Source organism: Limtongia smithiae (genome assembly GCF_038497785.1).
Source record: "Limtongia smithiae strain NRRL Y-17922 unplaced genomic scaffold V1518scaffold_6, whole genome shotgun sequence".
Lineage (NCBI taxonomy): Eukaryota > Fungi > Ascomycota > Lipomycetes > Lipomycetales > Lipomycetaceae > Limtongia > Limtongia smithiae.
The window spans coordinates 526,414-552,138 of NW_027117627.1; the positions used below are offsets into that span (position 1 = coordinate 526,414).

The 25,725-nt window shown below is 55.7% G+C and overlaps 10 protein-coding genes and 1 non-coding gene across 11 annotated transcripts; 5 read left to right on the plus strand and 6 right to left on the minus strand.

The window, feature by feature from the left end:
- The first annotated feature begins 325 nt into the window (after positions 1-325).
- On the plus strand, positions 326-2,988 carry V1518DRAFT_281930 (YL1 nuclear protein-domain-containing protein). Its single transcript, XM_066901061.1, has 2 exons — positions 326-1,314; positions 1,376-2,988. Exons 1-2 carry the CDS (start codon positions 610-612, stop codon positions 2,648-2,650), a joined length of 1,980 nt encoding a protein of 659 aa, XP_066759486.1. The 5' UTR covers positions 326-609; the 3' UTR covers positions 2,651-2,988.
- Positions 2,828-5,168, plus strand: V1518DRAFT_281649 (uncharacterized protein). The gene is made up of 2 exons (XM_066901060.1): positions 2,828-3,673; positions 3,720-5,168. The coding sequence occupies exons 1-2, from the start codon at positions 3,004-3,006 to the stop codon at positions 5,003-5,005; spliced, it is 1,956 nt and encodes a 651-aa protein (XP_066759487.1). The 5' UTR covers positions 2,828-3,003; the 3' UTR covers positions 5,006-5,168.
- A 1,398-nt stretch (positions 5,169-6,566) lies between these two features.
- On the minus strand, positions 6,567-7,475 carry V1518DRAFT_427535 (uncharacterized protein; the record flags this gene model as incomplete). The annotated part of the gene is made up of 1 exon (XM_066906044.1): positions 6,567-7,475. One exon carries the CDS (start codon positions 7,473-7,475, stop codon positions 6,567-6,569), a length of 909 nt encoding a protein of 302 aa, XP_066759488.1.
- A 236-nt stretch (positions 7,476-7,711) lies between these two features.
- Positions 7,712-9,649, minus strand: V1518DRAFT_417152 (stress-activated map kinase interacting protein 1-domain-containing protein). Its single transcript, XM_066904207.1, has one exon. It carries the CDS (start codon positions 9,628-9,630, stop codon positions 8,098-8,100), a length of 1,533 nt encoding a protein of 510 aa, XP_066759489.1. The 5' UTR covers positions 9,631-9,649; the 3' UTR covers positions 7,712-8,097.
- An 801-nt stretch (positions 9,650-10,450) lies between these two features.
- On the plus strand, positions 10,451-13,979 carry V1518DRAFT_427537 (uncharacterized protein; the record flags this gene model as incomplete). The annotated part of the gene is made up of 2 exons (XM_066906045.1): positions 10,451-10,710; positions 10,763-13,979. The coding sequence occupies 2 exons, from the start codon at positions 10,451-10,453 to the stop codon at positions 13,977-13,979; spliced, it is 3,477 nt and encodes a 1,158-aa protein (XP_066759490.1).
- A 1,107-nt stretch (positions 13,980-15,086) lies between these two features.
- Positions 15,087-15,158, plus strand: V1518DRAFT_t34. The gene has a single exon. It is a non-coding gene; the product is annotated as a tRNA-Gly (tRNA).
- Positions 15,159-15,233: 75 nt separating this feature from the next.
- V1518DRAFT_417156 (RmlC-like cupin domain-containing protein) lies at positions 15,234-16,110 on the minus strand. Its single transcript, XM_066904208.1, has 3 exons — positions 15,844-16,110; positions 15,555-15,771; positions 15,234-15,500 (listed from the first exon to the last, which is right to left on the minus strand). Exons 2-3 carry the CDS (start codon positions 15,723-15,725, stop codon positions 15,324-15,326), a joined length of 348 nt encoding a protein of 115 aa, XP_066759491.1. The 5' UTR covers positions 15,726-15,771; positions 15,844-16,110; the 3' UTR covers positions 15,234-15,323.
- A 1,566-nt stretch (positions 16,111-17,676) lies between these two features.
- On the minus strand, positions 17,677-18,784 carry V1518DRAFT_417160 (P-loop containing nucleoside triphosphate hydrolase protein). Its single transcript, XM_066904209.1, has 3 exons — positions 18,571-18,784; positions 18,490-18,519; positions 17,677-18,441 (listed from the first exon to the last, which is right to left on the minus strand). Exons 1-3 carry the CDS (start codon positions 18,745-18,747, stop codon positions 17,926-17,928), a joined length of 723 nt encoding a protein of 240 aa, XP_066759492.1. The 5' UTR covers positions 18,748-18,784; the 3' UTR covers positions 17,677-17,925.
- Positions 18,785-18,883: 99 nt separating this feature from the next.
- On the plus strand, positions 18,884-20,816 carry V1518DRAFT_417162 (nuclear protein DGCR14). The gene has a single exon (XM_066904210.1). The coding sequence runs from the start codon at positions 18,983-18,985 to the stop codon at positions 20,492-20,494; it is 1,512 nt and encodes a 503-aa protein (XP_066759493.1). The 5' UTR covers positions 18,884-18,982; the 3' UTR covers positions 20,495-20,816.
- V1518DRAFT_417165 (heterokaryon incompatibility protein Het-C-domain-containing protein) lies at positions 20,485-23,623 on the minus strand. The gene is made up of 4 exons (XM_066904211.1): positions 23,303-23,623; positions 23,207-23,233; positions 23,009-23,153; positions 20,485-22,957 (listed from the first exon to the last, which is right to left on the minus strand). Exons 1-4 carry the CDS (start codon positions 23,543-23,545, stop codon positions 20,580-20,582), a joined length of 2,793 nt encoding a protein of 930 aa, XP_066759494.1. The 5' UTR covers positions 23,546-23,623; the 3' UTR covers positions 20,485-20,579.
- On the minus strand, positions 23,624-25,641 carry V1518DRAFT_417167 (amidase signature domain-containing protein). The gene is made up of 6 exons (XM_066904212.1): positions 25,330-25,641; positions 25,154-25,279; positions 25,022-25,099; positions 24,670-24,972; positions 24,305-24,619; positions 23,624-24,254 (listed from the first exon to the last, which is right to left on the minus strand). The coding sequence occupies exons 1-6, from the start codon at positions 25,594-25,596 to the stop codon at positions 23,715-23,717; spliced, it is 1,629 nt and encodes a 542-aa protein (XP_066759495.1). The 5' UTR covers positions 25,597-25,641; the 3' UTR covers positions 23,624-23,714.
- Positions 25,642-25,725: the final 84 nt, after the last annotated feature.

Sequence of the window (25,725 nt, forward strand, 5' to 3'; positions counted from 1 at the left end):
GGCGGCGGTGGCGGCGACGGCCACTGTGGCCACAACAGCATCAACACAAGCCCGCAATTTTCACAGAAAAATACACAGGTAAAGAAATCCAACAAGGCACTTTGAGCGGTTGCCAAGCGCGCACATTCAAAAAGATTTCCGCAGCTTCATAGCACTATTTCTGAGCGTCAATATATCTGAGCTCGAGTTCGACGTGATCTTTTGCGAGCGGATTCGGTTAAAGTATATATACTTGTCTTTGGCAATTACATATTTACACTGTGAGTGTTGATGTGCAGTACAGCCAAGGTGTGGCCCTTCACAAGTAGGTATTTTCAATCAATTTTGTAGCGTCATCGGCCGTCGGGATCTGTGTCGCGTCACGATCGACTTGCTGCTATTACAGCGACAAGTTTTAGTAGCAGTCAGGTATCACCCATGCCACCTTTAAATATACACTTATTGTCGATGGGTATTTTAAGGCAGGTGCGAGAGAGCGCTGGGACAGAATTTGCTGGCGAAATTAGAGGTTTTGGGAAAGTTGTCTCAAAACCGACGTTGTGAAATCACGTTGGCATCACAAACTTCACGCGTCGCCGATATCGGCGCCCTGAACCACCTTACACGACAATGAACCACAGTGACGAAGAGCGGACATCAGACGTCGATGTCTCTAATGGCGGAGATTCGGCGACATCGTCGCCGGGTGTTGAGTTGCTTGTGCTAGGTCGCGAGAAGAGATCGACGGCAGGCAACCGACTACGCCACCTGCTAGACGTCGAGGAAGCGCTAGTGGAAGAGGTCGAGGTTGATGGGATTTTTGCTGAGACTGATGAAGATGAGGAGTTCAGAAGCAGCGAAGACGAGGATGAGGAGGGCGAAGAAGAGGACGAAGACGGTGATGTGGAGGATCGAGAAGGGCAAGAGCAAGACGACAACGCCAGCGGTCAGGCATATAATGCCGCCTCCAGTGATTATGACACGCGTACTATCAAGAAGAACGGCCTTAGAGTCTCTCAAGACGATGTTCTCAGCAGCTCCGACGACTCTGAATCCGAAGGACACGCCGACGACAGCGACGGCGGCGAGAGAGAGTTTCGTCGTCAGGAACAGGCCGAACGAGCGCGTGCACGCCGGACGAAAGAGCGCAAGAGTATGCTAGTTACTACTGTGAATGAGGATGGTGAAAGTGAAGGGCGGAGAAAGCGTCAAAAGGTCGCAGCCACGACGACGAGGGTAGCGGTCGGAGAGGTTACTAGAGCTAGTTCGCGTGCACATACGATGCGGAATAAGGCTGAGATTTTGGATCGTCTTGAGCAGGAGCGCCAACGACGGGTACGGTGGTCTACAAGCTTGCTGATTGTACGATATGAAGCTAACAAGATCCTGCTACTAGGCTAGCATGCCGACCCCGAAGGTCAAGTCCAAAGTCACCATCACGCAAGCAGAGCGCATCGAGCGCGCGAAATTAATCGAACAACGCAACATCGCCTCGCTCAACAAGTTTTTCGAACAAGAAGTTGAACGAAAGCGCACGCAGCGCGCCGCGATGCTCGCCAAGGAAATTGTATTTGGACCATTCGTGCGCTGGGTCTCCGCTTCACGAGAAATGCCGGCGAGCGCAGTTGCAAGGGGCAGGATCGTTGAGGAGTTACCACCAAATGCGGTCCGGAGACCGTTCAAGGAGCCTGGTGATGAGGGTACAGCGGATAGGCCTAAGCGAAAGTATAAGCGACGCGTGAAGGAGGTGAAGCCTGAGGATGCGAAGGTTGTCGAAGGTGTGGCGAACGCCGACAAGGGGGAGAAGAAGGATGACGGGAAGAGTGCGACACAAGATCAGAACATGGTGGTCACAGTGCCGGCCACAGGCGATGTGCAAGTTAAGCCGGAAAGCATTACTGCGCTAACGCCAACGTCGACGCCGTCTGCGGAGAACGCTGAACGTGTCGTGGACGCGGACGCCATGGACGTCGACGTCCCCGAGTCTAAGCTCGTGCCAGATACCGAGCTCAAGTCTGAGGCAGCAGAGCCCACCGCAGATACGACATCAGCGCTGCCACCGCCAGAGATATCCAGAGAGCCATCTACTGCGCCGTCAACGCAACAGCCTCCCGTGGAACGAGAAATGGGGCCAGCAGTTGCAGTTAGTGACGACCCCGCTGTAAGTGCTACCCCCGAACCGAGTACCGTTACCGGACCAACAGCATCCACGTCTACACTCCCCCAAACACCAAGGGAACGGGTGATCCGCTGCTCACTTGAGACACTTTCCTTTGAAGACCTAGAAGACACACAATACCATCTTGACGCGTCGCTCATCCGCACACTGCTCTTCGGCGCGCAGGCAGCATCTTCTCGCGTTGCTGCGGCAGCACCGCGACAGATCTGTCCGGTGAGCGGGAAGACCGCACAATTTGTGGAGCCCGACCTGGGGATTGAGTATTACAATCAGGAATGTCTTCGGATCATTCGCGAGGTGGAAGCAGCCGTCGCGGTGCGGTGGAGCCGAGTTGGCGAGACCGGGTATTTCTATATGGGTGGGGAGTTTGCGGAAGTACTGGCGCAGGCGCAGGCACAAGCAGAAGCCCACATACAGCCACAGGCTCTAGAGCAGGAACAGCCAGCACCAGCAGCAGGACCGGAAGAATTTTCTGGACCTCAGGAAGTGTAGAAGATAATCACGATCTCGGAAGTATACTCAAGTCGCGAACGCATGCGTGCGGCGCTTGACACTGCCCACATTCGGCTCCCAACACCATTTTGCACTCTGCCAGCTCCTTCACGACCCCTTCGCTTCCTCGCTCTCCATCACCGCCTGTCCGCGATCGTTGCTCGTATTGCGCGCCTCCAGTCCACCGAGAGTCCTCCGTAGCCGCCGACGCCGCCGCCACCGCCCCCAGTCGATGTCTTCCTTGCCTCGGTCGGGCCACTCCTCCGCATCGTCTCACGCCGACCTCCACCGTCGTCGTCGCCGCTGCTCTCTGAGCTCCTCCCCTGTTCACGAACTACGCGCGGGCTATAACAATGGATCTCTCGACTGCTACTGAAATTGCAGCCGCTGCATTCAAGCATAATGACGACAGCGATGACGACGCCAGTAGCGAAAGTGTCTGGTTCCCCGTAGGCGAGCCACTTCCCGATCAGCTGCTGCTCGCGGGCACCAGCAACACCACCGCAATAACCGACGCCTCCGACATGCCCCGGATCGTTGCATCGGACAAGCACACAGTAGGCCGCATCACAGCCGCGAACATCGCCTCTCTGTCCCATTTTCCCTCACAGCCCCCACCACCACCACCATCTGCCGTGGTTATACAGCGAATATCGCAGCCGAAACCGCCAATGAATGACTACGACGGCGACGGTTCGTCCGATGCCAATGGCTCCGGCTCCAGCTCATCGTCGAGCGGCAACGATAGTTTCCGCGAGACACAGCTTGTGCGGGCTGGAAGCAGTAGCGTGTCATCCGTACGCAGCGACGCGACGTCAGCATCTGAAAAGAAAACCGCCGATGACGACATGCCTGGACTTGGCGATGCAAAAAACCAACAACAGAGTGCAGATAATAGCCACAAACTCGTGGTCAAACGAAAAAGTCATCGAAAATCGAAAACCGGGTGCATTACCTGTCGTCAACGCCGAGTCAAGTGCGATGAACAGCTACCGATCTGCGCCAATTGCGTCAAACATAGAGGTATTTACTACTTTTTCACGGTGTTGCTTCCTACTGACGATTTTAGTGTCCTGTGACTATGAAAATCTAAGTTCAGAATCACTTCGAGATCGCTACCTCGCACAGCTTGTCGACCGTGTGATGACCAACATCCTGCGGCAGACCGTTGGTCGCACGCGGCCATTTGCCGTACTGCGGACCCTGCAGAACCTCTCCAACACCGACGTGCGTCTTTTGCAGCACGTGTCACAGCTCGCGACGCGTTTTGTCGCGGTGCGGCCTGAGCACCAGCTGATCTGGAAGGAGGTCGGTGTACAGAGCGCACAGCGCGAACCATTCCTGTTGCACGCGTTTCTTGCGCTTGCGTCTGCCCACGCGGGATATTTGGCGCGGTCGCCGGATTTGTTCCGCGTTGCGCTGGAGCACAAGATGCATGCGCTGCGCGGGGCGCAGCAGGCTCTTGCCGTGTTCACACCGGAGAGCTCGGAAACAGTGCTTGCTGCATCGATACTACTGTCCTGGCAGTCGCTCTACACCGAGGACCGAGACCCGTCAGGTGGATCGCAATTTGCGAGTCTCGCGCAGGGCATCAGCACGGTGTTGACTGCGATGGGCGCATGGCGCGACGAGTCCCCGCTGGCGACGCTGTACTACCGCACATTGAACATGGACAACTGGCCGCCACCGCTACCTGTGTCTGATATCGCGACACCGTACGCGGTCTTGTTCAACTTGCGGCAGAACATTGCACGGTTACAGCCGCTGTGTCTTGACTCCGTGACGCCGGCACGGCGGTTCTGCTTGTCAGCGCTGCTGCGGCAACTTGATGCGTTTTTGCCAATCGTCAACGGTGGACTCATCAACACACTCTCACTCGAGGAGCTTATTACTCGGACTGAACCGTTCTCACGCTGGCAAAAGTGCTTTGTGCCGTCCGAGGTGCATAGCGCCTCGACGCTCTTCGGGTTCCACTCTGACGAGTCCACGCCTATTTCGGACTTTGTCCTGCAAGCGTATGCGGCTGATCCGGTAACGCGACTCGTGTTTGCTTATTTCTACGCGACTGGTCTTCTCATCGACGGGCTGTGGCCGCCATCGCGACGAAGTTCGTCAGTGGTCGTGCGGCTCGGTCCGCTAGAGTCAATACTCTGGGGCCTGCGCGGGCGCCGCGAGTGGTGGATGAGCGTGTCGGGCTACGCGCACTTTGCGGAGCGTGTCGTCAGCTGCTACAAGTTACACTCGTGGATGCCGGTCGAAGACACCGGTGCGCTGCTGGAGCTGCCGGAACGTGTTGTTGAGGTACTGTGGTACGGACTTATGGAGTCGGCGTCCCTCAACACGTTCCGTTTGTAAATATTTCTTCCTTCGCCTTGCTCTCTCAACAAACGATATACACTAATTTCTCTCTTACGCTGTTTTCTGGATATGGGTCGTACGCTGTGGGTTTTTTGCTTGTACGATTTTTTTGAATATTTTCGGCGATTTGGACTTTCATGGAAAATCATGCTTTCACTGTACTTTTGCTTTTTTGGTTACAAAAGACTGGCTACACCAATATAGTTACAGCTAATAATAAAGCAGTTGCCGGAACTATGAATAAACTCTCTCGCGCCGGAGCTTCATGTAGAACTTGTCTGCAATCTGGGCTCTGATCATTTACAACCTCCTGGAGAGCTGGATCAATAGGCGGATGGAGGCCACGTCATTTTCGCGCACCTTTGACAGCACTGTCTACTAGGCGGCGCGTCGTCGTCGTCGTCGTCATCGTCAGCTTCCGTGGGGACGACAGAGAAGGGTCCGCAGGAGCTGGTGCGGTGGTAGTAGGCGTCGTCTCCGTCATCGATGTGGGCTGGGACCTCGAGTACAGGCAGGTCGCCGGGTACGGTGCCATGCAGACCGTTGATTTGGCACCGATACTCGTCAACGTATATATCTTTATCGTCCATATCCTGCTTGTAGCCTTCCATAGTCACATGGGTCACAATGCTCGCTCAAGAGTGTCGATATACGGTGAGTTGAAGTCTGCGGAGGAGCATTCCCATTCCGTCGCGGACATGATACTGGACAAGCGCCACACGTTGTTCTCCGGGAATCAATAACATCTTATCTAGAGCCCGGGCATCGGCAACATCGCAAACGTCTTAAGGGCGTCTTAAGGGCCTCTCTATCGCACCGTGCATAGTGGACGTCGAAGCCGTAAACGGTGTCTGGGTAAGCCGTGGCGGCGGCAGCGGCATAGAGCTTGCGCATCAGCATTGTCAGGGTATGTTCATGTGCAGCCTTGGGGTCGTCGTCAATAGGCTCTGACTTCATAAGCAGTTCTCCCATTCATAGCGAACTTCTTCCGGGACTTCAGAGCTGGCGGGTGGGAACTCGTAAGTGCTTATGGCGTCTGGACATTGTGCGCGCAGTTCCGGGGTAAGAAAGGCGCAGAAACTCTGGTCTGAATGTAGAAACACAGGCACGATGATTGTCGTAAGGCAGGTACTTAAGAAACGACTTGAAGAGCTCGTTAATACTTGGTTTGGGGATCGTCATGCGCGATTGCGCCTGAGCACACTGTTATTGGTGTGCTTCTATTTGTATCATGTCGGACCGTGAAGTAAAAATGTGGTGAATGTGGGAAAGAATGAAGAACAAAGCAGACTTTGGACTGGTCTCCCATGTTGCATTGCGATACTGACCAGCACAAATGCAATATGAACATAGGTGTAACAGCAACAACGTGCATCTTTGTGTAAAAAAAATCTGAATTACCCAGAAGAAGCGTATGCAACGACCATGCCGCAGGTCTCGTGGTTGATTCCGATAAATGATGCGATTTGAGAGCTAAACCAAACAGAAATGCAGCACATCAGGAAGATGCCAGCGTCATCACTTTAAATATATCCAGTCAGCCTTGTATAACAAGAATTTACTTCGCTCGTTGCAGTTCCTGGCGGAATATCTTAGCAAGCTCGAGCTTCGGCATGTTGCAACTCGAGGATAGCTCTATCAGGCTGCGGACAGTAGTCTGGATGTGCGCACGCACCGCCTGCGGTACAGCGCATTCTGTTGTAGTCGTGTTTGTATCGTCTTCTGGAACGATGACGGTGCCGACGTTGTCGTAGCGGCTATAGTACGCCTCATCGTCATCGTCGGAAAAGTCATGTGGCGTGTTAGACTCCAAAGCGGCGCCAATTTCGCCGTCGATGTGCCTGTCGTACGCTTCGAAATACGCCTCGTCATCTTCATCATCCTTATCATCTGCCAGCGTCGCAATAGCCTGCGTTAGCGCCTTTTCAAAGTGCGCGGTGGATGGCTCCAAAAACTGCTTATCCAGACAATCCTCCTCCGTAACCGAGAACACGTCGCGAACAAGCCACGCCTTCTCAACAGGCACCCATTCCCATGTCATTTCGATATGGCGCGGTATGAGCGCCGCCGTGACGTGGAAAGTTTCCTCGTCGAGACGCGCGTAGAAGATTTTGATCACTTGATTCGTGCGCTCGTCGGCTGCATCAGTGTATAACTTCCGCAGAAGCTCGGCTGGGCCATATTCCTCGATTACGTCGGGTGACGTGCTGTACGGTCGCTTGAATGTGAGCAGCTCAGCCCACTTGCAGAGCTCGCTCTCGTCATTCTCGACGTTGGCGTCGGGATTTATCGTGGTCGGTTGGTAGGTCGGTAAATTATATGCCAACCGCGCGCGTAGGAGCGGCGAGAGTAGGCTAAGGAAATTGGTGCTGAATGCCGGCGCGACAGCCGGGCGGTAATCGAAGCGAGGAAGGTTCTCGACAAAGCTCTTGTAGAGGAGGGAGATGTCTGGTTCGGGGATGTCCATGGTGAGCTACGGAGGGTGGAAGTGTTGGGTTGGGAACTCCAATTGATGGCGATATCAGCATCGACAACGACGACGACGGAGCAGCAGTGACTTCTTATGTTTCCTGGATTTGTTAAACACGCGTGCGGTGGTGTCGTGCAAATGAAGCGAGCATGAGTGCAAGCAAAGCTCGCGTCGAACATCGCAATGCGCCTGAGTAAGCTACGGTTGATCGATACGGCACCAAAGGTAAGTATTCTACATTGATCCGTCGTACACATCGTTTAGGCCCTGTCTCAGTGACTCTCCTATACTACTTGCACAGCCTGTTTCCAATCCTTGCTCTGTGTCACTGTCACTGTCATCGTCATCGCGTCGTCCTCTGACCTTTATCTACATACATGACGCTCTCACACAACAAAATAAGACAGATGCATCTCTGTAGTTAAAGTCTACGCCTAGGCACGCTGATACAGAAGCCATTTATCGTAGTTATTCGTAGATATCCTACTTCCCACACCACGTTGTGAAGTTGGCGGCGCGAACGCGTATTTCTTCGCGTGCCTCGTAACTCAATCACCCGGTTTGCTTGTAGACACTAACATTCCACTGCTTATGCAATATCTACACATCTAGTCTATACTTACGTCGTCCTCGCGTTCTCGCGCGCCTGCTGAGGCGTTGCCTCGACTAACGCAAACTCATCAAAGCTGAACGCTGATATAATACGCCTCCGATCCAGCGCTGGAAAGTCCACATCCGGCTCGCCGTCATCTTCGACAATGCGTAGTGTCCACTTATTCACGTCTAGCTCCGTATCGGTCAATCGTGGCTCGCGACGTTCTTCCCAGTAGCGGTAGAGTGAATACCCGATGGTATCAGCAACCGAAGCTTCAGGTTTCACGATGACGGAAAATGGTACCGTGGGCTTAGAGCTCTTTGGTCGATATATTTTGAGTTCCAAGTGCTTGAGTTCGCCGATACCGGAGATGGATGCGAATTTCTCAAAGGGATTCTTTTCGGCGGCGTGGGAGAGCTTAATGAGCTCGGTGAGCTTGGAGACGTGAGTGTATGGTTTGGGGAATCGGGAGAGGTCGCGCGATGGTGTTGATGTTTCGGCAAGAAGCACGGGCGGCATCATGGCGGAGATTGGGGTGAGGTGGTGTTCATTGGGTGCGGATTTGGCGGCGGAGTCGTTGACGGCGTCGTCGGGGGCGTTGTCTTGCTCATCAAAAGGTGGCTCTTCCATGATCGCGTCGTCCATGGAGATTTCGCTGAGAAGTGCGTCACGACGGAGAGAGGACGCTTGAAGGAATGAGATGCCCTTCTTGCTCTCGGTATTGCCAGCGAGACCGATCTCTGCGACCTCGTCTTCGGTTGGCGCGGTCTGCCATCCGGCGGACTCGGACGCGTTGCGTCGTGTAGCAGCGAGGTTGGTGTCGTTCGCGGTAGATCGATAGCCTGCAGCGCCGACGAGGGCCGCGACGTTGCCGGTGGATTGGCGCGAACGGTGCTTTGTCTGGATAAATGTCGAAAGCATCTGATCCGCATCGGGGACGATTGCGTCTTTGGCCCGCGCGGGCATTTTAGAGAACTTAATCTGACGCGCGGCACGTTGGAATTCCTCGATGCCGAGTTCGTCAGCGTCGATTGAGGCTTGGGATGCTTGTGGGGTCGCGACGGGATGGCTTGCGTCTTTGCCGGTTGTTGTAGTAGTGGTGTCGCCTTCATCTTCTTCGTCGTCCTCGTCGTCGTAGTCATCGTCATCATAGGAGCTACCGTCACTGCCAAAATCCGAATCAGAGGAGATCGTCGCATCTAGGCGTGCATTGCGACGTGCTGGTTTTGGTCGGCGCTTTTGTCGGGACAGCTCATCCTGATTCGCGCTGTCAAGTTCAGACGGCGGCGTGGACTGGCTCCTGGCACTGGATCTGCCGCGGTGAATTCTGTGCGAGGTGATGAACTTGGGGATAGGCGGTGAGGATTGGTGGACGGGATTGAAGGCGGGCACGGCCTCGAGCGGGGCGAGGTGAGGGTCGTCGGAGAGGGCCCAGGCGAGGGTGTGCAGGTCGTGTGAAATGTGGATGACACGCTCGACAAGAGCTTCCTGCACGCGATCCAGATACGCGTGACGGATATAGTAGAGCGAAAAATCTCTGTCTGCGAGGAGCGACATGACACCTGGGTGGAGGTCGATACTACGGTGGAAGAGGACTGGCTCTTGAAGGTTATCGATATGACGACAGTGTGGCGGTGTGGCTGGTGTGGCGAGGCTAGGGTTAGCCCTAACGTGGCGTTTAGGGTTATTCGTAGCTGGGAGTATATAATGTGCCGGTCCCTCGCACCTTTGCCGGTTTCTTTTTTTTCTTCATACTTACCTGAAAGCGTTGTCAGAGCTCAAAAAGTCTCGACGACTGGCTGCGGAGTCTGCATTGCACAGCGCGGACTATCTGCGGCTGCCAACTATCTTCGGGTAGTCTGGGCTTTGTAATTTTTGCTTTCGTCCTCTTTGAGGACTGGTCCTGTTTGGGGACTGAATAGAATGAAGTTGTGCTGCTCCTTAAGTGTGATCTTTGGGGAAGGTTGTGAATACATGCTCTGTGTGTGCTGAAGACTTATTCCCCAACAGAAGAGACCGATTTTTGCGTGTCATTATGATGCCATTTTCAGTGTAGAATACGCCGCGTATATTTGGCAAATGCTCGTGCGAACTTCGTCATCGCCCGCTGCTTTCGTGGCGTTTACCCAACACCTTCACTATCACCATTCAACCCTTCACGACCACCACCATTATCACAACTACCGTTGCCATTCCCATATCCAGACGCTCCTTTCCGCGCCGCCTTCCTTTACACCACCAACAACAGCACCGTTCCTGCGCTCCTCCCGCGTTCGCCGCGCCCGCGCGTTCCGCCGCGTAAGCCGCCGCTGTTCCCTTCCCCGGCTGTTCTATTGTTAGCCACCACCGTCGCCATCATCATCCCCTTCTCTCGACAATGTCCCGCCACTCCAGATCACCTTCCCTCCTCGATCCTCAACAGCAGCAGCAGCTCCTCCTCATGCGCGAGCGCGAGCACCTCGTTCAGGAGCTCCAGCCGGACGTCGTGCTCCAGCAGCAGCAGACCACTTTCCTCGCCCAGTCGCAGCCCCTCGCGGAGTCGACCTCCTCCTCGTCTTCCTCCGCGCATCGCCAGTCGCTTTCGCGAATGAGCTCTGCATCGCCCCTGCCCTTTGACACTCGCTATCTCTCCAAACGGTTAGTCTTGCTCTCCCGTATGTCTTTCCCGCCCCTCATCTAACCCCCGCAGCGCTCGCGAAATACAGGCCCAGGACATCTCCTCCTGGCCACAGCTTGGTATCAGTACTTCCCCTTTGGCTTCGCCCAAGCGCGAGCGCGACCTTCTCTTCGATCCCGTCACTGTGGCGTCCCAGCAGCAGTTCTCCTCGTCACCCGAACTCCAAGTCGTCCAGGGCGGCTCCGCGTTGGGCGCCGGCTTTCGCCAGCAGCGCGCGCGCGCGGGCACGATGCCCTCCCGCCTCTCCTCTTCCCTTCTACCACCACAGATCCAGCAGCTCCCGGGTAGTGTGCCGCTCCAGTACTCCACCTCCTCTAATTCCCGCACAGACGAGCGTAGCGAGATGCCGCTCTCCCTCCAGGCGCCAGGCGCACTCCGGGGGCTCTCGCCGTCGCCAAACATCACAGCACACCGCGGCGAGATCACTAGCACTTCACGTTTCCGATCCGGCTCGCTTAACCTGCCCCTGCAGCGGCCCCCCTCACTATCTGCACTCGGCTCCTCGATTCTCGCTCAGCCGTCGTGGTCGACAGCGAACAACGACTCCTCCAGTCTGGCCGCGTCATCCTCCAACGCGCAGCCCGCGCTCAGCAGCTTCGACTATCTCGGCCTCGACGACTCGGCTCAGAACCTCTCGCACGACATCCATGCCCTTCCCGAGCCGCCTTCGCGGCGGGTACCCAGCGGCCTCGCGTCCACGTCCTCCTCGACTAACGCACCAACATCAACGCAGTCCTCTCTGCTCGCCGACGTCGCGCGCCTGCGCACTGATATCTCCCGGCTACGTTCCTACTCCGTCAACGCCACCGAGCGCTACGACCCCGACTCGCAGTCCAGCTCCACTCTGGAAGGCCTTATCGAGGAGACCGACGAGCACCGTGATCTCGACGAGTTCCATCACCTCGTCTCTATCAGCTCGCGACCGCGCTCCCGCACCACAGTCGGACCGGATATTCAGTCAAGGGTGAAAGTATATCAGCCCCATCTCAGACCGGAGTACACTTCTACCAGCACGGCTGACGCGTCCCACGTCGCCACGTCATCCGTTCCGGATTTCGTCAACGTCGACGAATCCATGCTCGTGAACTCGCTGGACGACAAGTCAATTGGCCCGACCCGGACTCTATGGCTCGGCAACCTGCCTCCGTCTATCACCCCATCCGTGCTATCCAAGGTGTTCAGCAAGTACGGCACCATCGAATATGCGCAGCTCTTTGCGAGCCAGACCAGCGGGTTTATCAACTTTACCACCACAGACTCTTCCATTCAGGCCAAGGTCGCGCTCAGCGGCACCGAGCTTGTCCCCGGATCTGGCGGTCTCAAGATTGGTTTTGCGAAATTGAAGGGCGTTGCTGAACCTCCTACTCACGCCCCTGCCGGGACGTCGGAGGATCAGTCTGAAAACTCGGCATACGACGCATATCCCAGTGCACAAACAGGTCGGAATACTCCGTCATCGCTGCAAGATATGGAGGTGGATGTCATCCAGATGGTCAAGGAGTACGGCGCGACCGACGAACACGAGCTGCTGACGATCCGAACCCTGCTACACGACGCATTCGCATTCTCCGGCTTCATCGACGAACTCCCGCCTCTGCCAGAGCCCAATCCGAACCGCATTTACGACGCGCCACGACTCCGCGAAGTCCGCAAGCGGATTGACAACGGCAATCTCTTAGCCAACGAGATCGAAGCCATCGCACTGGAGATGCTCGATGAGATCGCCGAGCTTGCAAGTGACTACCTTGGCAATACTGTTGTGCAGAAGCTGTTTGAGTGCTGTTCAGAGCCCGTCAAGACGCTCATGCTGCAGCAGCTCGCGCCGTACCTCGCGCAGCTCGGCGTACACAAGAATGGCACTTGGGCAGCGCAGAAGGTGATTGACGTTGCGCGGACAAACGAGCAAATGATGATCATCTCGAATGCATTGCACCCCTACACCGTACACTTGTTTCTGGATCAATTTGGAAACTACGTGCTGCAGTGCTGCCTACGATTTGGCGCACCGTTTAATGATTTCATCTTCAAGTCGATGCTGAGCGAGTTTTCGCAGGTCGCACAGGGCCGTTTTGGCGCGCGCGCGATGCGTGCATGTCTGGAGAGCCACTATGCGACGAAGGAGCAGCAACGCGTGTTGGCGGCTGCGATCACGCTGAACGCAGTGCAACTAGCGACGAACGCGAACGGTGCATTGTTGCTCACATGGTTTCTCGACACATGCACGCTGCCGAACCGGCATCGCGTGCTCGCGCCGCGGTTGATTCCGCACCTGGTCCAACTATGCACGCATAAGCTTGCGTCGCTAACGGTGCTCAAGGTCGTCAACTACCGCTCCGAACCAAGTGCGCGTGCGGCGATTATTGATGGGCTGGTCAGCAAGGAGACCGTATTGCAGGAGATTCTTTCTGACAACGCGAACGGTCCGACAGTGATTCTGAAGATCCTGACCGCGCCATTGCTGGAGCCCGATGTGCGGCAGCATGCGGTGTCGGCTGTGCGGAAGGTGTTGATGCAGCTCACAGTGCAGCAGACGCAGGGATACCGGCGGCTTATGGACGAGGTGGGCCTCTCTGCGCGCGCTCTCGGGGGCGCGAATGTCGCGTCGTCTAACGGGTCTACCAACGGCAATTCGGGCAGTATTCACGGCGGCAAGAGCGGCTATCACCACGGCCACGGCGGACACAGGGGAAATCACGGCGCGCATCAGCATGAGAACCATAAAGGCTCGGTACCACATATGCAGCAACAGCACGTGCCGTATTATGGGAATATCTACGAGCAGTCGGAGTACTCGCGGGCGTCGAATTCGCCGGTGCCGATGGAGTATCTTGCCATACAGATGGAGGGTATGGGCATCAGCGCGGAACAGCAATACGCGACATCTCCGGTTCTTGGCGCAAGTCTATACCCGGGCAACGCTTTCATGCAACCACAGCAACAACAACAACAAGCCCCGCCACAACAATCACAGCAGTCCTCATTTTACCCCTACATGTCTCCGATTTCCTCCCCACCAAGCACATACGACCAAGCACCGGCCTACATGATGCAGCAATCACCCAATGGCGTGCCGTACTCACAGGCCGAGCAATTCCGCGAGCAAATGATACTACAACAGCTCTCCGCCACCAACGGCGGAAGCGGAGGGGTGTACCCGAACTATATGTACTCATCCTACACGCCCGTGTTTAGTCCCTCGCCGTCGCAGGGCGGACAGCAGCAACTATGACCGCGCCTCACTTCTCACTCATAGAAAATTTTTGGCTCTTTCTCGCGCGCGCTTTGTTTTGTCCGTTCTTGATTATCAAAAACATTGTTATTGCTTGGGCATTTGACTTGGAACAAAAAACTGTGGTTTTGTGTTTATGCAAGTTTTCAGTTATACATGGGAGGTTGTTTTCTGTTTGTTATGACGATCTAGTTATGAAATATGTTGCCATGTGTTTTTTATGTAAAATGTACTGTACAACATCATTGATACGAGAACACGTGGCGGAGGGAGGTGGGCATTGTACCACGACGCCATTGCGTGTCGCGCGTACTTACATCGTCGCGCTGTTTGACAACGGCCAGCTGAACGACTACACGGAATCTTCTTCGCGTTCGGGCTCAAGAAAATTATGCCTCAGGTGATGACCGGGTCATCTCTGATCATCTAAGACTGCGACTGCAAGCTACCATAGAACGGCAACAAGGGCATGCATAAAAGGCGGAGTGCGACGAAGCTGTATGAGTTGGTCTGCGGAAGAGGGAGGAGGAAACAGTTGGAATCCATATTCTACGTGTTTATCAGCCGACGCAGATAGAGGCGTAGATGACGAGGAGATAGAGATAGATGGTGGGTTGATGATGATAGGGACAGGTTAGTAGTAACTCACGAAGTCTGTGGCAGGGTTTGCGGCGTGGGGGTGGTGTGGTTGTTGTCATTGTGTAGAGGATGGTCTTGAATGGGAACGGCATTTGTAAACGGACTAGTTGACTACATCGGTGCAACACGCCGCATTCGGAATCTCAAGCAACGAGGTGTGAGGTTGCATAAAACTCCTGGTGCAAGCTGCACGATGCCGGTGAACACCGTAGAGCTCAAACGCGACGATCAAAGACGAGTTCCATTATCCCATCCAAGAAAGTCAGGACAGCAGCACAAACATTCGCATATCATCTACCAGCAGTAAGCAGTAAGCTCACTTGATCGAGTACCATGTATCACTTTGGCTTGTGCTTATGCCATCCGTCGCTTGATTCCTCATCACTCATACTTGTCAGATTATGTGCTAGTCGCGTGACTAAATACATGCTGTCCAATAGCCCTGAATTTTCGGAAATTCTTGATGACGGACGGTTAGTGTAGTGGTTATCATATTTGCCTTCCAAGCAAATGACAGGGGTTCGATTCTCCTACCGTTCAAACTGTTCGCATTTCACTTTTTTGCTATTACACCGCAGTCCATTTCTGGACTTGTGATATTTTCATTTTTTGTTAGCTTCCTTTGGATCGAGGAAAATTATATTGGACTTGGTCTCTTGTTACTCGTTTATTTTAATTTTATTACTGTGGTAGGAATAGAGATATCTAAGCGGTGCCCTTGACGCGTCGGCCGACGAAGAAGGCGAGGCCGTAGTCGGTGGAGGTGAAGGTGATGGTGCAGCCCTTCTTGAAGTAGAAGGTGTCGCCGGGACCAGCGGTGACCTCGTATCCAGTCTCATCTTTCATGGTGAAATTGCCCTCGAGGATGATCTTCATCTCGTCCTGCGATTGTCAGCACTTATCGCAACAGGGGAAGCACAGAAGACACAGACGTACGTAGTCGTAGGTGTACACGAGAGGCGTGCCCGCCTCCTGTCTGTAGAAGCCGGAGGTGATCTGATGGTCGGAGTCTGCGTCGGAGGTGAAGCAGTCGCCGAGGAAGGCGTTGCCGTTGGCGATGTGGGGCGGCTTCTCGGAGGACGCGCCTTTCTTGAAGAGCATAGGCATTGTGGCGATGGTGGGTGCAGTGGACTAGAAAGAGTGGTGTGTAGAGCTGGGTGAACAAAGTAGGAAGGTTAGACGTGGACGGGGTTGGTGGTGCTTTATAGGTCGTGGGCGGGACAACTTCTACCGATGCGGAGTATAAGCCCCGGACGATGATCGCGGACTCCTTGTCCATTTCGCATCCGCACTTCCTGTGTACCCTGCAGACTTGCACCGCATGCTGCGCTTCATACGACAACCGCAATTGACTACATTTTCGACCCCTCTCCCACCGCCGATGCGGCGGCAGTGCGGATGGCTTGCGCGTGGAATCTGGGGAAGCTGGTGCAGCGCAAACGTTCGCGCGCGGGCATCGTGCACCGTTTTGGGAGAAAAGACGCGATAAGCGCGCGCCGCGTCAGGCGGCGCCACGACTGTCGCGTGGTGCTTCGCAAAAGAACGATAAGCGCCATTAACACTACGGCGGTGCACAATCACGCCGAATTTGTGTGTGCGGTGCATCGTGCACTCTGGTGGAGAGGCGGCGATCCAGGCGGCCGCGTGATAACAGTCCCGCCCACGTCTTTGCTCTGACGATGAGACGGTCTCAAGATCGTGCGGCGCAGCGCAGAAGCCGTGGCGCAGCGGCGCGAATATGCTTTAAACCCCGCCGTTTGGTGCGATTGTGCTGAGTCGCCGGCACCGAAGAACTGCGCTGCTGTGTCTTGCCTCTGCGTCCGTCTTTTGGTACTGGGCTCCTGAGTCGTGAGCTCTTGCATATCCGAGCTGGGGTGAATGGTGGCTACGTCATTGCTGGCAACCACACTCTGTGCGGCTGGGCTCACCGTGCGGCGTGTTTCCAGTCGCGTCGTCATCTTCACGAGTCGACGCGCCGCCGTCTTGCGCAGCGTTTCGCGTGTGGAGTAGCTTGAACGAGGACTGCTTCTGACTAAACATATGCTGCGCGGTCCTCTGTTGTGTTTGCGATACTTGTATTTCGCGTGCGCTACTATAAGACGTAGCCGCATGCTGTGGCCTCGCCCGCCGTCAGACCGGCCCGCAAGAACACCACTATTCTACCTCGCGAGATAATGCGCGTGCCATCCACATGCCCCACGCGTGCTCTCCGCGTGGCGCAGACCCTGGCGGGTGGTGCCCTAGTTAGCAAGCTAACTTACGATATCGGCATTCCTGGTCCTTACGATTAGCCGGGCCTACAAACCCCTCGGAGGCACCCAGTTGCCAGATATGGCAATTCGAGGCACCGAAGGCATGGGGTTAGGGCTCCCCGCGCCCGGACTGCGGTGACAGCGACGCGGTTCGCGATGATGTCGCTGTCCTTCGTGCGCTGCTGATCGCTGTTTGCGAGTTCACGACGGCGGGCCACATAGCCAGCAGACAGGTCGCCATTGGTTCATGTGATATCAGCGTGCCACGACTTGCACTCGCAGATATCAGATGCAAACCGTAGAAAGCACGCGGTTCGCAGCGATTGTGGCGTCTGCTCCCCGGCCCCGACCATAAACTTAAGCCAGGCGCAACGACGACGATAAACACAGACTCTCAGCTGATGGCGAAGATGGACGCGGCCACGCTTTCGCGCCCGTCCGCGGGCTCTGAAGTCATCTGCTGTGCCAGCGTCGGGGCGACGCTATTTCTACATAAAGCCCCCGAGCGGCTCCGTGGACCGCCCCAAGTTCACGTCCTTCCCTCCACTGATCGCCACCTAGCCTATATACTTCGAGTTTTAGAGAACACCTTGTCCTACCATGTCCGGCCCCGGACGCCCCTTCCCGCCTGTGCGCCCGCCGTGCTGCCAGGGCTGCGGCCGCTTCCTGGACGAAGACGAGAAGCGCTTCTGCTCAGAATGTACGACGTTCTTCTGCTCTCGTGCTCGCCTATGTACTGTTAACACTGCGTAGGCGCGAAGAGACAGCCGCCGCCGAAGAAAGATCGTCTATAATCCCTCCATATATCACAGCTCTTCTTTGTATATTTCATCACTCTGTACATAGCTTATAACTAATCGGTTCTCCTTATACACGCCATCTGATATACAGTGCCCAATCGTGAACAGGCCAGGCGATCGCGAAAGGAACACTCAAAGTTCGCCATCGCCGCTGCGCGATAAAAAGCAGTGCGAAATGAAACCCTCTGCGTCGTCGCGTGTCGCGCACGTGCCAGGCACGTGTCGAGTCGACTCAATGTCAGTGTCGAGTGTCGACTACCCATCCACGAGCATTCTCCACATCGCGGTGCGCAACTCGTTTGTGCCCTGTGCAGCCGTGGCGGAGGTGAGCAGTACCTCGTCTGGTCCGTCTGGTGCATTGCGCATTGCGGCACTCGCGTCAAGTAAACCCGCCAACACAGTCCCTGCGCGCTTCGAGACGTCGCGTTTGTCGCACTTCGTGCCGACCAGCCGCCACGGAATCGCGCGCGCGTCCAGCATACTCACAATCCGCCTGTCTGAAGGCTTCACGCCAACACCCGCATCGATGAGCACATACACCATACGAATGTTGAGCGAGGCGTCAAGGAACGTCGTGATCGCGTCGCCTTGCGCGCTGCTCGAGCCGTAGCCGTAACCGGGAAGGTCTGTGAGCACAAGTTGCGTTTGTGGGGCGGTGAGGGAGTAGAAGCGTAGATCTTTTGTACTGCCGGGGGTGCTCGACGGGCGGATTATGTGTGTGCTCGGTACATTGTCGGTGCCGTATATGAGTGCGCGCAGGAGCGACGTTTTCTACCGCCGTCAGAACTTCTCTTAACACACTGTGCTCGACCAACATACACCGCAATTCGTCCGTCCAATAAATACAATCTACCATGCTATCAGTCATATCCACAACCCCTTTCACTCCTCGAGACTCACCTGCGGCACATTAATCTCAGGCAACTCCGCCGCCGTACTCGCAGCTCCAACATATTTCTTCTCCGCGGTGTGGAAGAACCACGAGGCTTTGGACCGTTGACTTGGTGTAGGCGGCAGAATGTGCTGTCGTAGCGCGTACAGCGGACGGCGTGTGGTGGTGCGGATGCGCGCGCTCATGGAGCACTCGTCGCGGTTGCTGGGTGTTGTAAGTGCTTGGTGGAGCTGGGAGATCCCGAGCCGCGCGTACGCCGGCCTTATGTTGACATGCTAACTACTCCGCCGGGGTTCGTACTTCATCACAGTCGATTCCTTCGCCACCTTCACCCCATCTGCAGGAACCTCTCACCCACGCGGTAACTCTGTCGTGGAGCGCCAGAACGCCGTCCTATAACTGTCACTTACAGAAGCAACGATGTCATCGACCAACGCAGCACCCACACCAACCCCCACCCTCTCTGTCGCTGCTTTCACGGCCGCCCACGCCGCCCTCATGCTCCCACCTCCACCCCCCACCCGCCGCATCGCACGTCCACACATCGCACTCGACGAATCCGTCTACGTGTCCTCTATTTCCCGTATCATCGAACGCGACTACTTCCCAGACCTCGCCATCCTGCGCTGCCGCAACGCGTACCTGGACGCGTTGGCTGCATGCGGAGGAGATACCCGTGCGGTGAGGGTCAGGAAGCTGGAGAGGAAGTTGAGGCGGATAATGGCACCCGGGGGCGTGGAAGAGGAGGAGAGGAGGATGAGGGAGAGACGGGCGAGGAGACGAAGGAAGGAGGGCGAGAGGGAGAGACGGGCGAGAGCAGAGACGCCGCGGATGGGGGATCCCCGCGCTGAGACGCCGCGATTTCGAAGGGACGAGTCCAAGGACGAGGAGTGTAGCAGTAGCGACTCCGATATATCCATCGACGACTTTGATTGCTCTTCCACCACCGATTTCGACCCCACACCTACTCCCGCAGCAGTCACCACCACCAACGACGATGCTACAGCAAACACGGCCCTCGCACTCGACCAATTCCAGGCGAAATACACTTCAAAGGACAACGAATCATTCAACAAGCTACTCGATGAACGAAACCAGAAGAATCGCGAAAAGCACGCATGGCTCTGGAACGGCAACAACCTTCCCGGCCCGCGGACACTCCAGCTTTTGGAATTTCAGCGGGATAACGAAGAGGAGGAACGCAGGAGGACGCAGGCTTTGCTTGAATTTGCAGATGCCGCGCAGGGGACTACAGGGACGGAGTTGGTAAAGGCGAGTGCAGGCGCACTATCGACGACGACAAAAGACACGCGCGCTCCGAAGCCAGACTCATGGGCACTATCAAACCCACGCAACAACCTCCTCTTTGCACCTGACACGGGTGCCGCACTTACCCCCGCCGCCGCGGCATCCGCAGCCGCTAAACAGATTCACCGCTCCAACACCCGTTTCGCCAGTACAACACCCTGGGAGGATCTCTCTTCCCCAAGACTGGATACGCCTGGGTTTGAAGATCCAGGCACGCCGCGTGTGCGTGGATATTCGTTCGTGAGTACACCCACACCATCTGAATTAGGCGATACGTCAGAATTTGAACATGCGCGCGCGGTGACACCCATGATTTCAAAATTCCGCATCCCTGATACCCCACACCGCGAAGAATTACACCACCGCTTACTCGTACGCACTTCTTCGTCATCATCATCGCGGAGTACAACACCTTTACCATCCCTTCTCCGCTCTCGTCCTGGAACCTCTCGGTCCCGCGCGAATACGCCGTCATTCACGAGCGCGCCCGATTTGCGAAGCGCCTTACGCACGCCGGCAGGCATGCGGTTGTTAAGTTCGATTGCTGGACGACGAGCCGGCACTCCAGGCACGCCGCGGGTGGGACGGGGACGAGATGCGTCAACGCCGTTGGTGCGCAAGTAGGTTTTGTATTATGTTGACATTTGGTTGACTTAATTCACTTGTACAACACACATACGATTTGATGAATGTCACACGGTCATACCGGTTAGTAGTAATTCCCACCGCCGCCACCATGATGCCGTCGTCCATGCTGCTGCTCATCGCCACTGAACTGTGGTCCACCAAACCTACCCGGCATATCATTCCGTCCCTCGTCCCTACCACCGAATCCACCACCACCAAACCCGCCTGGCCCACCATTGCCACCAGGTCCGCCACCAGGTCCGCCGCCACCACCATACGGCGGTCTTCCGAAATTATCGCTATCGTCGTTGTTATACCCACCACCGCCGCTGTATTGGTTATACTCCTGTTCCTGCGGACGATGGGGTTGTTGATGATGATGATGCATCATCATAGGCGGCTCGTCATCGCCATATCGTCCACTGCCCTGGCCGCCGCCATAACTACCGTACTGCTGCTGCGGGGGCGGTCCAGCAGGCGGACCGCCGAATCCTCCGCCGCCAGAGTACTCGTCCTGCTGCTGATGATACATCGCGCCTGGATAACCGCTTTGCGCTTGTTGCTCGTAGGAATAATGACTGGGGCGCTGGTCATCATCATTCGAATACGAATAGTTATGACCGCTGTAGCTACCGTCGTACGCGTTGGAGGAAGTGGTGTTTTCATGGTTGTTCCCATAAGAGTCCGACGCGCCGTTAATGTTCAAACCCTGAAATCCGGGCACAATGGTGCTACCGACATTGTTGTCATTGTCATAGCTCGAGTAGCTCTGCTGCTGCGGTGTGTACGGTGCAGGTGACGACAAATACCCGCTGCTGTACTGATCTTGCTGAGGGTAGGATGACTGGTAGCTATCGCCGCTGCTGACATACGCGGACGCACCCGCTGTCGCTGCGGTGGCTGCCGCCGCGGTCGCGGACGAGGTGTGCTGCGATGAATGGTGTTGTTTGTGCTGCGTATGCTGCTGGTGCTGCTGATATCCCTGATTCTCCGAACTCAAACCTCCGCTGAGATTCTGCGAAATCTTGCTCATCCCCGCAGCGGTCCCAATACCAGCGATCATACCTCCTACCCCCGAAGCCGCCGTGGACGACGTCTTATTCATATTCGTCTTCGCCGGCGCGCCATGGCTATGCCCGCCACCCGACGTTTTCCCGCCAACATGATTCAAGCCGCTGCGCACGCCGTCGGAAGATAATGAATTGATCACCATATTCTGGGTCGTGCCAAGAGTGGTTAACCAGTTCTGTACAACCCCGCGCATACGTTGCTGCAATTCCGTCTGCATCAACGCGGGGTGATGAAACACCTCGATCGCTTGTGTTGCGACTTGGTTCGTAGGGATACTGTCGTCTTCCCACGCTGCGACGATGAGGGGTACAACGTGCACCAACACCGCCTGCGCGACTTGGCCAGCGACGGGGTTAAGGTATAGCGAGAAATGATCTTTCGAAAGATACGAGTGCGTCGGGTTGTGCGAGTTAGGGTTATTCCACACTTCTTCTTGGTCCTTGTTATCCACCGCGTGATCCGAACCCTTCTTGAGCTGCGCGACGACGCCTTCAATTACTGGTGTGACGAACGGGGCTATCAAACCCATCACAAACAGCGTTAAAGTATCGCTAATTTTCTCAATCAACGCGTCCAGAAATGGGACCTTTTCAAGCGCAGCAGCGATGCCCTTCATAATCTTGTCGCGGAACGCGAGGAACGGGTAGATCTTGTTAATAATCTCATCAATGCTCATAGATGACGCCTTTGGCGCAGAGGCTGCAGAGTCGGCAGAGAGCTTGTCCATGTAGCTTCCGATATCTGTCGTCACCGCGCGGCTTCCGTCGTCATCAAACCCACGACGGCCGGAGGCAAGGTCGTCGGTAATCTGGATTGGAACCTTGGACAGCAATTTCTTCAACGTATCACTAGAGTCCTTGTTGGCAAGACCGTCTGCGAGCGATTGGTCCAAGTCCTCGACCTCGGTCTGCGACAGATGATCCTGCGCCTCGCCGAGAATCGAGTGCAAGAAATCAAGCGACCCAAAAGTTCCGGTCACAAGCGGAAACACTGTCTTCCCGTTTTGCAGGTGCACCTGCGTATTCGCACCCACATGAGGAAACACATTAGTAAACCCAAGTTCACGCAGTGTAAGCTCAACATAATTCGAATGCGCCGAAAAATCTTCCAGACAATGCAGCGCCTGGCCCATCAACCGGAACGCCTCGTATCGATCCGCCTTGTTTCCGATCGAGTGGAACTTGCGTCCGCACTCGATCGAGCGAGTAAGCGAGGAGCGGATATACGCCGCCGAGGTCGACCACCTTCCGTCCTCGTTGGCAATGTAGTTCTTCATGCCGGTACGCGGGTCGATCTCGAGTTCCTGCGGGTCCACCGGGCCGCGAAGGCGAGAATCGTACTGGCGAGCGTCCTTGTTGTCGGCATAGTCTTTGGGGTTGTCGATGTGTTCTGCAGATGTTAGTTGTTGCTATACAGTATAACGACGAACGGAGTACATACCTTCTGGACGGTAGGTGCCAAGACGATCGTTGGTAACCTCGAACTCCTCAGTTGCGTAGCCGAAGGAAAGGAACCCGAGAATCCAGAGAATCAGTCTGATGGTCTCAAGATTCACGCCTCGCCCAAGTGTTCCAACATCCACCGCCTACCAAATCAGCCATGCTCAAATGCCGTCCTCATATGGACATATGGACATACTTGCGAATAATCTCGAAGCCAGTTCCCCTATCACAAGTTAGCCAAGACTTTCACCCCCTACACTATCTCCACCTCCAGCACATCTGAGAAACTTACAAAGTAGACACGCTTGATCGACATGTCGTTGAACTTCTTTCCGCCCTTGAACTTGCTCAAAAACGAGCCTGAAACCGTCATGACGACGGTCGCGAGGATGTCCTCGATGTCGCCGTGGCGGAAGTTCTTGCCCTCGGCGACAGACACTGAGGGGATGTTGCCGGCACCAAACGCGGCGGAGGGTCGTGTAAGCGCCAGTATTAGCACTGCAAGCAGGAGCACGGTGAATGCTGAGGATCCCATCGTGAGTATGGCGGAGGAAGACGGAGAAGGAGTACGATCGTCGCACTTTGAATAAACGCTGTGTGGCAGTGCATTCTCCGTGCGGCTCAGCTTTATGCTTAACTGTAGCGCGAACCTTATATTGCAGCGCCTTCCCAAAAAGGATACTGAGTTCTCTAAGTATACGTGTCTACGCCTTCAGCGCCTTGTCCACGACCTCTGCAATCGCAAGCATGCGCTCCTCCTCAAGACGCCCGCCGATGATTTGCACGCCAACCGGTCCGTTCTTGAAGTCCTCAGGAACGTAGTCTTCCCACGACTTCTGCTCAACCTCCCTGTCCGCACCGCTTCCAGGCGCAGGCGCAGCGAGATCGATCGCAGGATCGGCCTTGAGCACCGGCACAACAACTGATGTGTAATCCAACAAGTTCAAAAGACCGGTGTAGCCGAGATAGCGCAGCTTGAGCTGGCCAGCGGGAACAGACGCGGGAACACCGACAGGCCGAATCCAAGCGTCGATGGGCTTGCCGCTCGGCGAGCGCGCTGCGTTCATGTATTCAAGGAATTCGGTCTTGTACTCGAGCTTGTCCTTGTTAAAAGTGAACAACTCCGGCATCGTGAGTGACTTGAAGCCTTTCACGAAGGGCATGATATCGGGGATGCCGGGCTCGCCGGACGCGTCGAGGTCACCCTGAATGTTGGCGCCGCCGTCAACAGTCCACGCCCGAATCTGCTCTGGTTAGACTCATTCACCCCCCACTTCATACGCACTTTACTTACTAGTAATTCGGTGCCGACTTCGGGCTTATACGACTTGAACTCAAACACCTCATGGCCTGCCTTCTGAAGCGCGTCCGCCACTGTCTTGATCGCGCGCAGAACGGGGGGATGCGGGGTGACGATGCCGTCAGTAGCCTCGATGGCAAACACCAGTGGGCGTGAAGGCAGCTCGTAGTCCGTGTACGGAAGCGCGATGCAGCGGGGGTCATGCTTCCACGGGGCCTCAGAAAGTAGCGCCTTGGAGAACAGCACAAGGTCATCGAGCGAGCCGGCGAGAGGGCCATCGACGGAGACGACAGCTTCGTTGTATTCAAGCTGCAGGAGTAAGCAGAGCACTCGATGGGGTGAGGGATGAGCTTACGTACACTGTTGGACACCTTGAGGTACGGGAATCGGCCGTGGGAGGGACGGATACCGTACACTCCGGAGAAGGACGAGGGAATACGGATGGAACCACCAATATCCGTACCGATACCAATAGGCGCGCCCTTCATGGACACAATCGCGCCTTCACCGCCGGAGCTACCACCAGGAGCAAGCGTGCGGTTGTACGCGTTGACAGTCTGGCCGTACACGCAATTGCGCGTCTCGGCGGCCATCAAACTGGTGGGAATGTTGGTCTTGACGAAGAAGACTGCGCCAGCAGCGAGCAGCAAGTCGACGATAGTCTATCATCATTAACCACAATTCATGCCCAGACAACACCATGAAACTCACCGAGTTCTCCTCGGCAATACGTCCGATCCACGAGACATAGCCCATGCAGGCATCGATGCCCTTGACACGGAATTGGTCCTGTGGTAGTTAGCCTCTGCTCACGATACACGTGCCGTGGGCGGCCCGGCTCACCTTGAGGGAGATGGGAAGGCCGTGCAGCGGGCCGACGGTCTTGCCACCCGAGGACTTGTAGTAATCATCAAGCTCCTGCGCGCGCGCGAGTGCGAGGTCAGGGAAAAATTCCGTGAAGATGTTTAGCTGCACACTGTTAACACCGTGCGCATGTTCCATTGCCGACGAGCCCATACCAATTGATGCGCCAACACCGCGCGCTTAATGAACGCAGTCGTGACCTCAACAGAGGTGTATTTGCCCGCCGCAATCGCAGCAACAAGTTCGGTTCCGGTCTGCTCAGTGATGTCGATGACCTCCTTCGGCAACAGCATAGCAGGCACGCCGGATACATCGAGCACGGACGCGGCCGGCAGCTTTGTCTCGGGGACTTTGTACTTGTCGGAGATGGAAGCCGCAAGCTCCTTGCGCTTCTCGGCGGCAATTTCTTCCCACTTTGCCATTGCGTTCTAGATCGGGGTGTAGATGATGGAGAGATAAACGACGATGGTCGAGAGGTTGGGTGTTCGGAGAAACCAGGGTTCAATATCGCATCACGTGGTGGCGACTGTGTAGATGCCGCACAGCTATCA

Excerpts from the sequence above, each read along its gene's own strand:
- V1518DRAFT_417156 (XM_066904208.1), bottom strand. The coding sequence starts at position 15,725 with ATGCCTATGCTCTTCAAGAAAGGCGCGTCCTCCGAGAAGCCGCCCCAC. Across the intron at positions 15,501-15,554 it reads TCGTGTACACCTACGACTAC|GACGAGATGAAGATCATCCT; the intron begins GTACGTCTGTGT and ends TGACAATCGCAG.
- V1518DRAFT_417165 (XM_066904211.1), bottom strand. The coding sequence starts at position 23,545 with ATGGGATCCTCAGCATTCACCGTGCTCCTGCTTGCAGTGCTAATACTG. Across the intron at positions 23,234-23,302 it reads CGATCAAGCGTGTCTACTTT|GGGAACTGGCTTCGAGATTA; the intron begins GTAAGTTTCTCA and ends AACTTGTGATAG. Across the intron at positions 23,154-23,206 it reads GGCTTCGAGATTATTCGCAA|GCGGTGGATGTTGGAACACT; the intron begins GTATGTCCATAT and ends CTGATTTGGTAG.
- V1518DRAFT_417152 (XM_066904207.1), bottom strand. The coding sequence starts at position 9,630 with ATGTCGCTCCTCGCAGACAGAGATTTTTCGCTCTACTATATCCGTCAC.
- V1518DRAFT_417162 (XM_066904210.1), top strand. The coding sequence starts at position 18,983 with ATGTCATCGACCAACGCAGCACCCACACCAACCCCCACCCTCTCTGTC.
- V1518DRAFT_281930 (XM_066901061.1), top strand. The coding sequence starts at position 610 with ATGAACCACAGTGACGAAGAGCGGACATCAGACGTCGATGTCTCTAAT. Across the intron at positions 1,315-1,375 it reads AGCAGGAGCGCCAACGACGG|GCTAGCATGCCGACCCCGAA; the intron begins GTACGGTGGTCT and ends TCCTGCTACTAG.
- V1518DRAFT_281649 (XM_066901060.1), top strand. The coding sequence starts at position 3,004 with ATGGATCTCTCGACTGCTACTGAAATTGCAGCCGCTGCATTCAAGCAT. Across the intron at positions 3,674-3,719 it reads CAATTGCGTCAAACATAGAG|TGTCCTGTGACTATGAAAAT; the intron begins GTATTTACTACT and ends TGACGATTTTAG.
- V1518DRAFT_417160 (XM_066904209.1), bottom strand. The coding sequence starts at position 18,747 with ATGAGCGCGCGCATCCGCACCACCACACGCCGTCCGCTGTACGCGCTA. Across the intron at positions 18,520-18,570 it reads CTGAGATTAATGTGCCGCAG|ATTGTATTTATTGGACGGAC; the intron begins GTGAGTCTCGAG and ends ATAGCATGGTAG. Across the intron at positions 18,442-18,489 it reads TTGGACGGACGAATTGCGGT|AAAACGTCGCTCCTGCGCGC; the intron begins GTATGTTGGTCG and ends TGACGGCGGTAG.
- V1518DRAFT_417167 (XM_066904212.1), bottom strand. The coding sequence starts at position 25,596 with ATGGCAAAGTGGGAAGAAATTGCCGCCGAGAAGCGCAAGGAGCTTGCG. Across the intron at positions 24,973-25,021 it reads GTATTGCCGAGGAGAACTCG|ACTATCGTCGACTTGCTGCT; the intron begins GTGAGTTTCATG and ends TAATGATGATAG. Across the intron at positions 24,255-24,304 it reads AAGTCGGCACCGAATTACTA|ATTCGGGCGTGGACTGTTGA; the intron begins GTAAGTAAAGTG and ends TAACCAGAGCAG.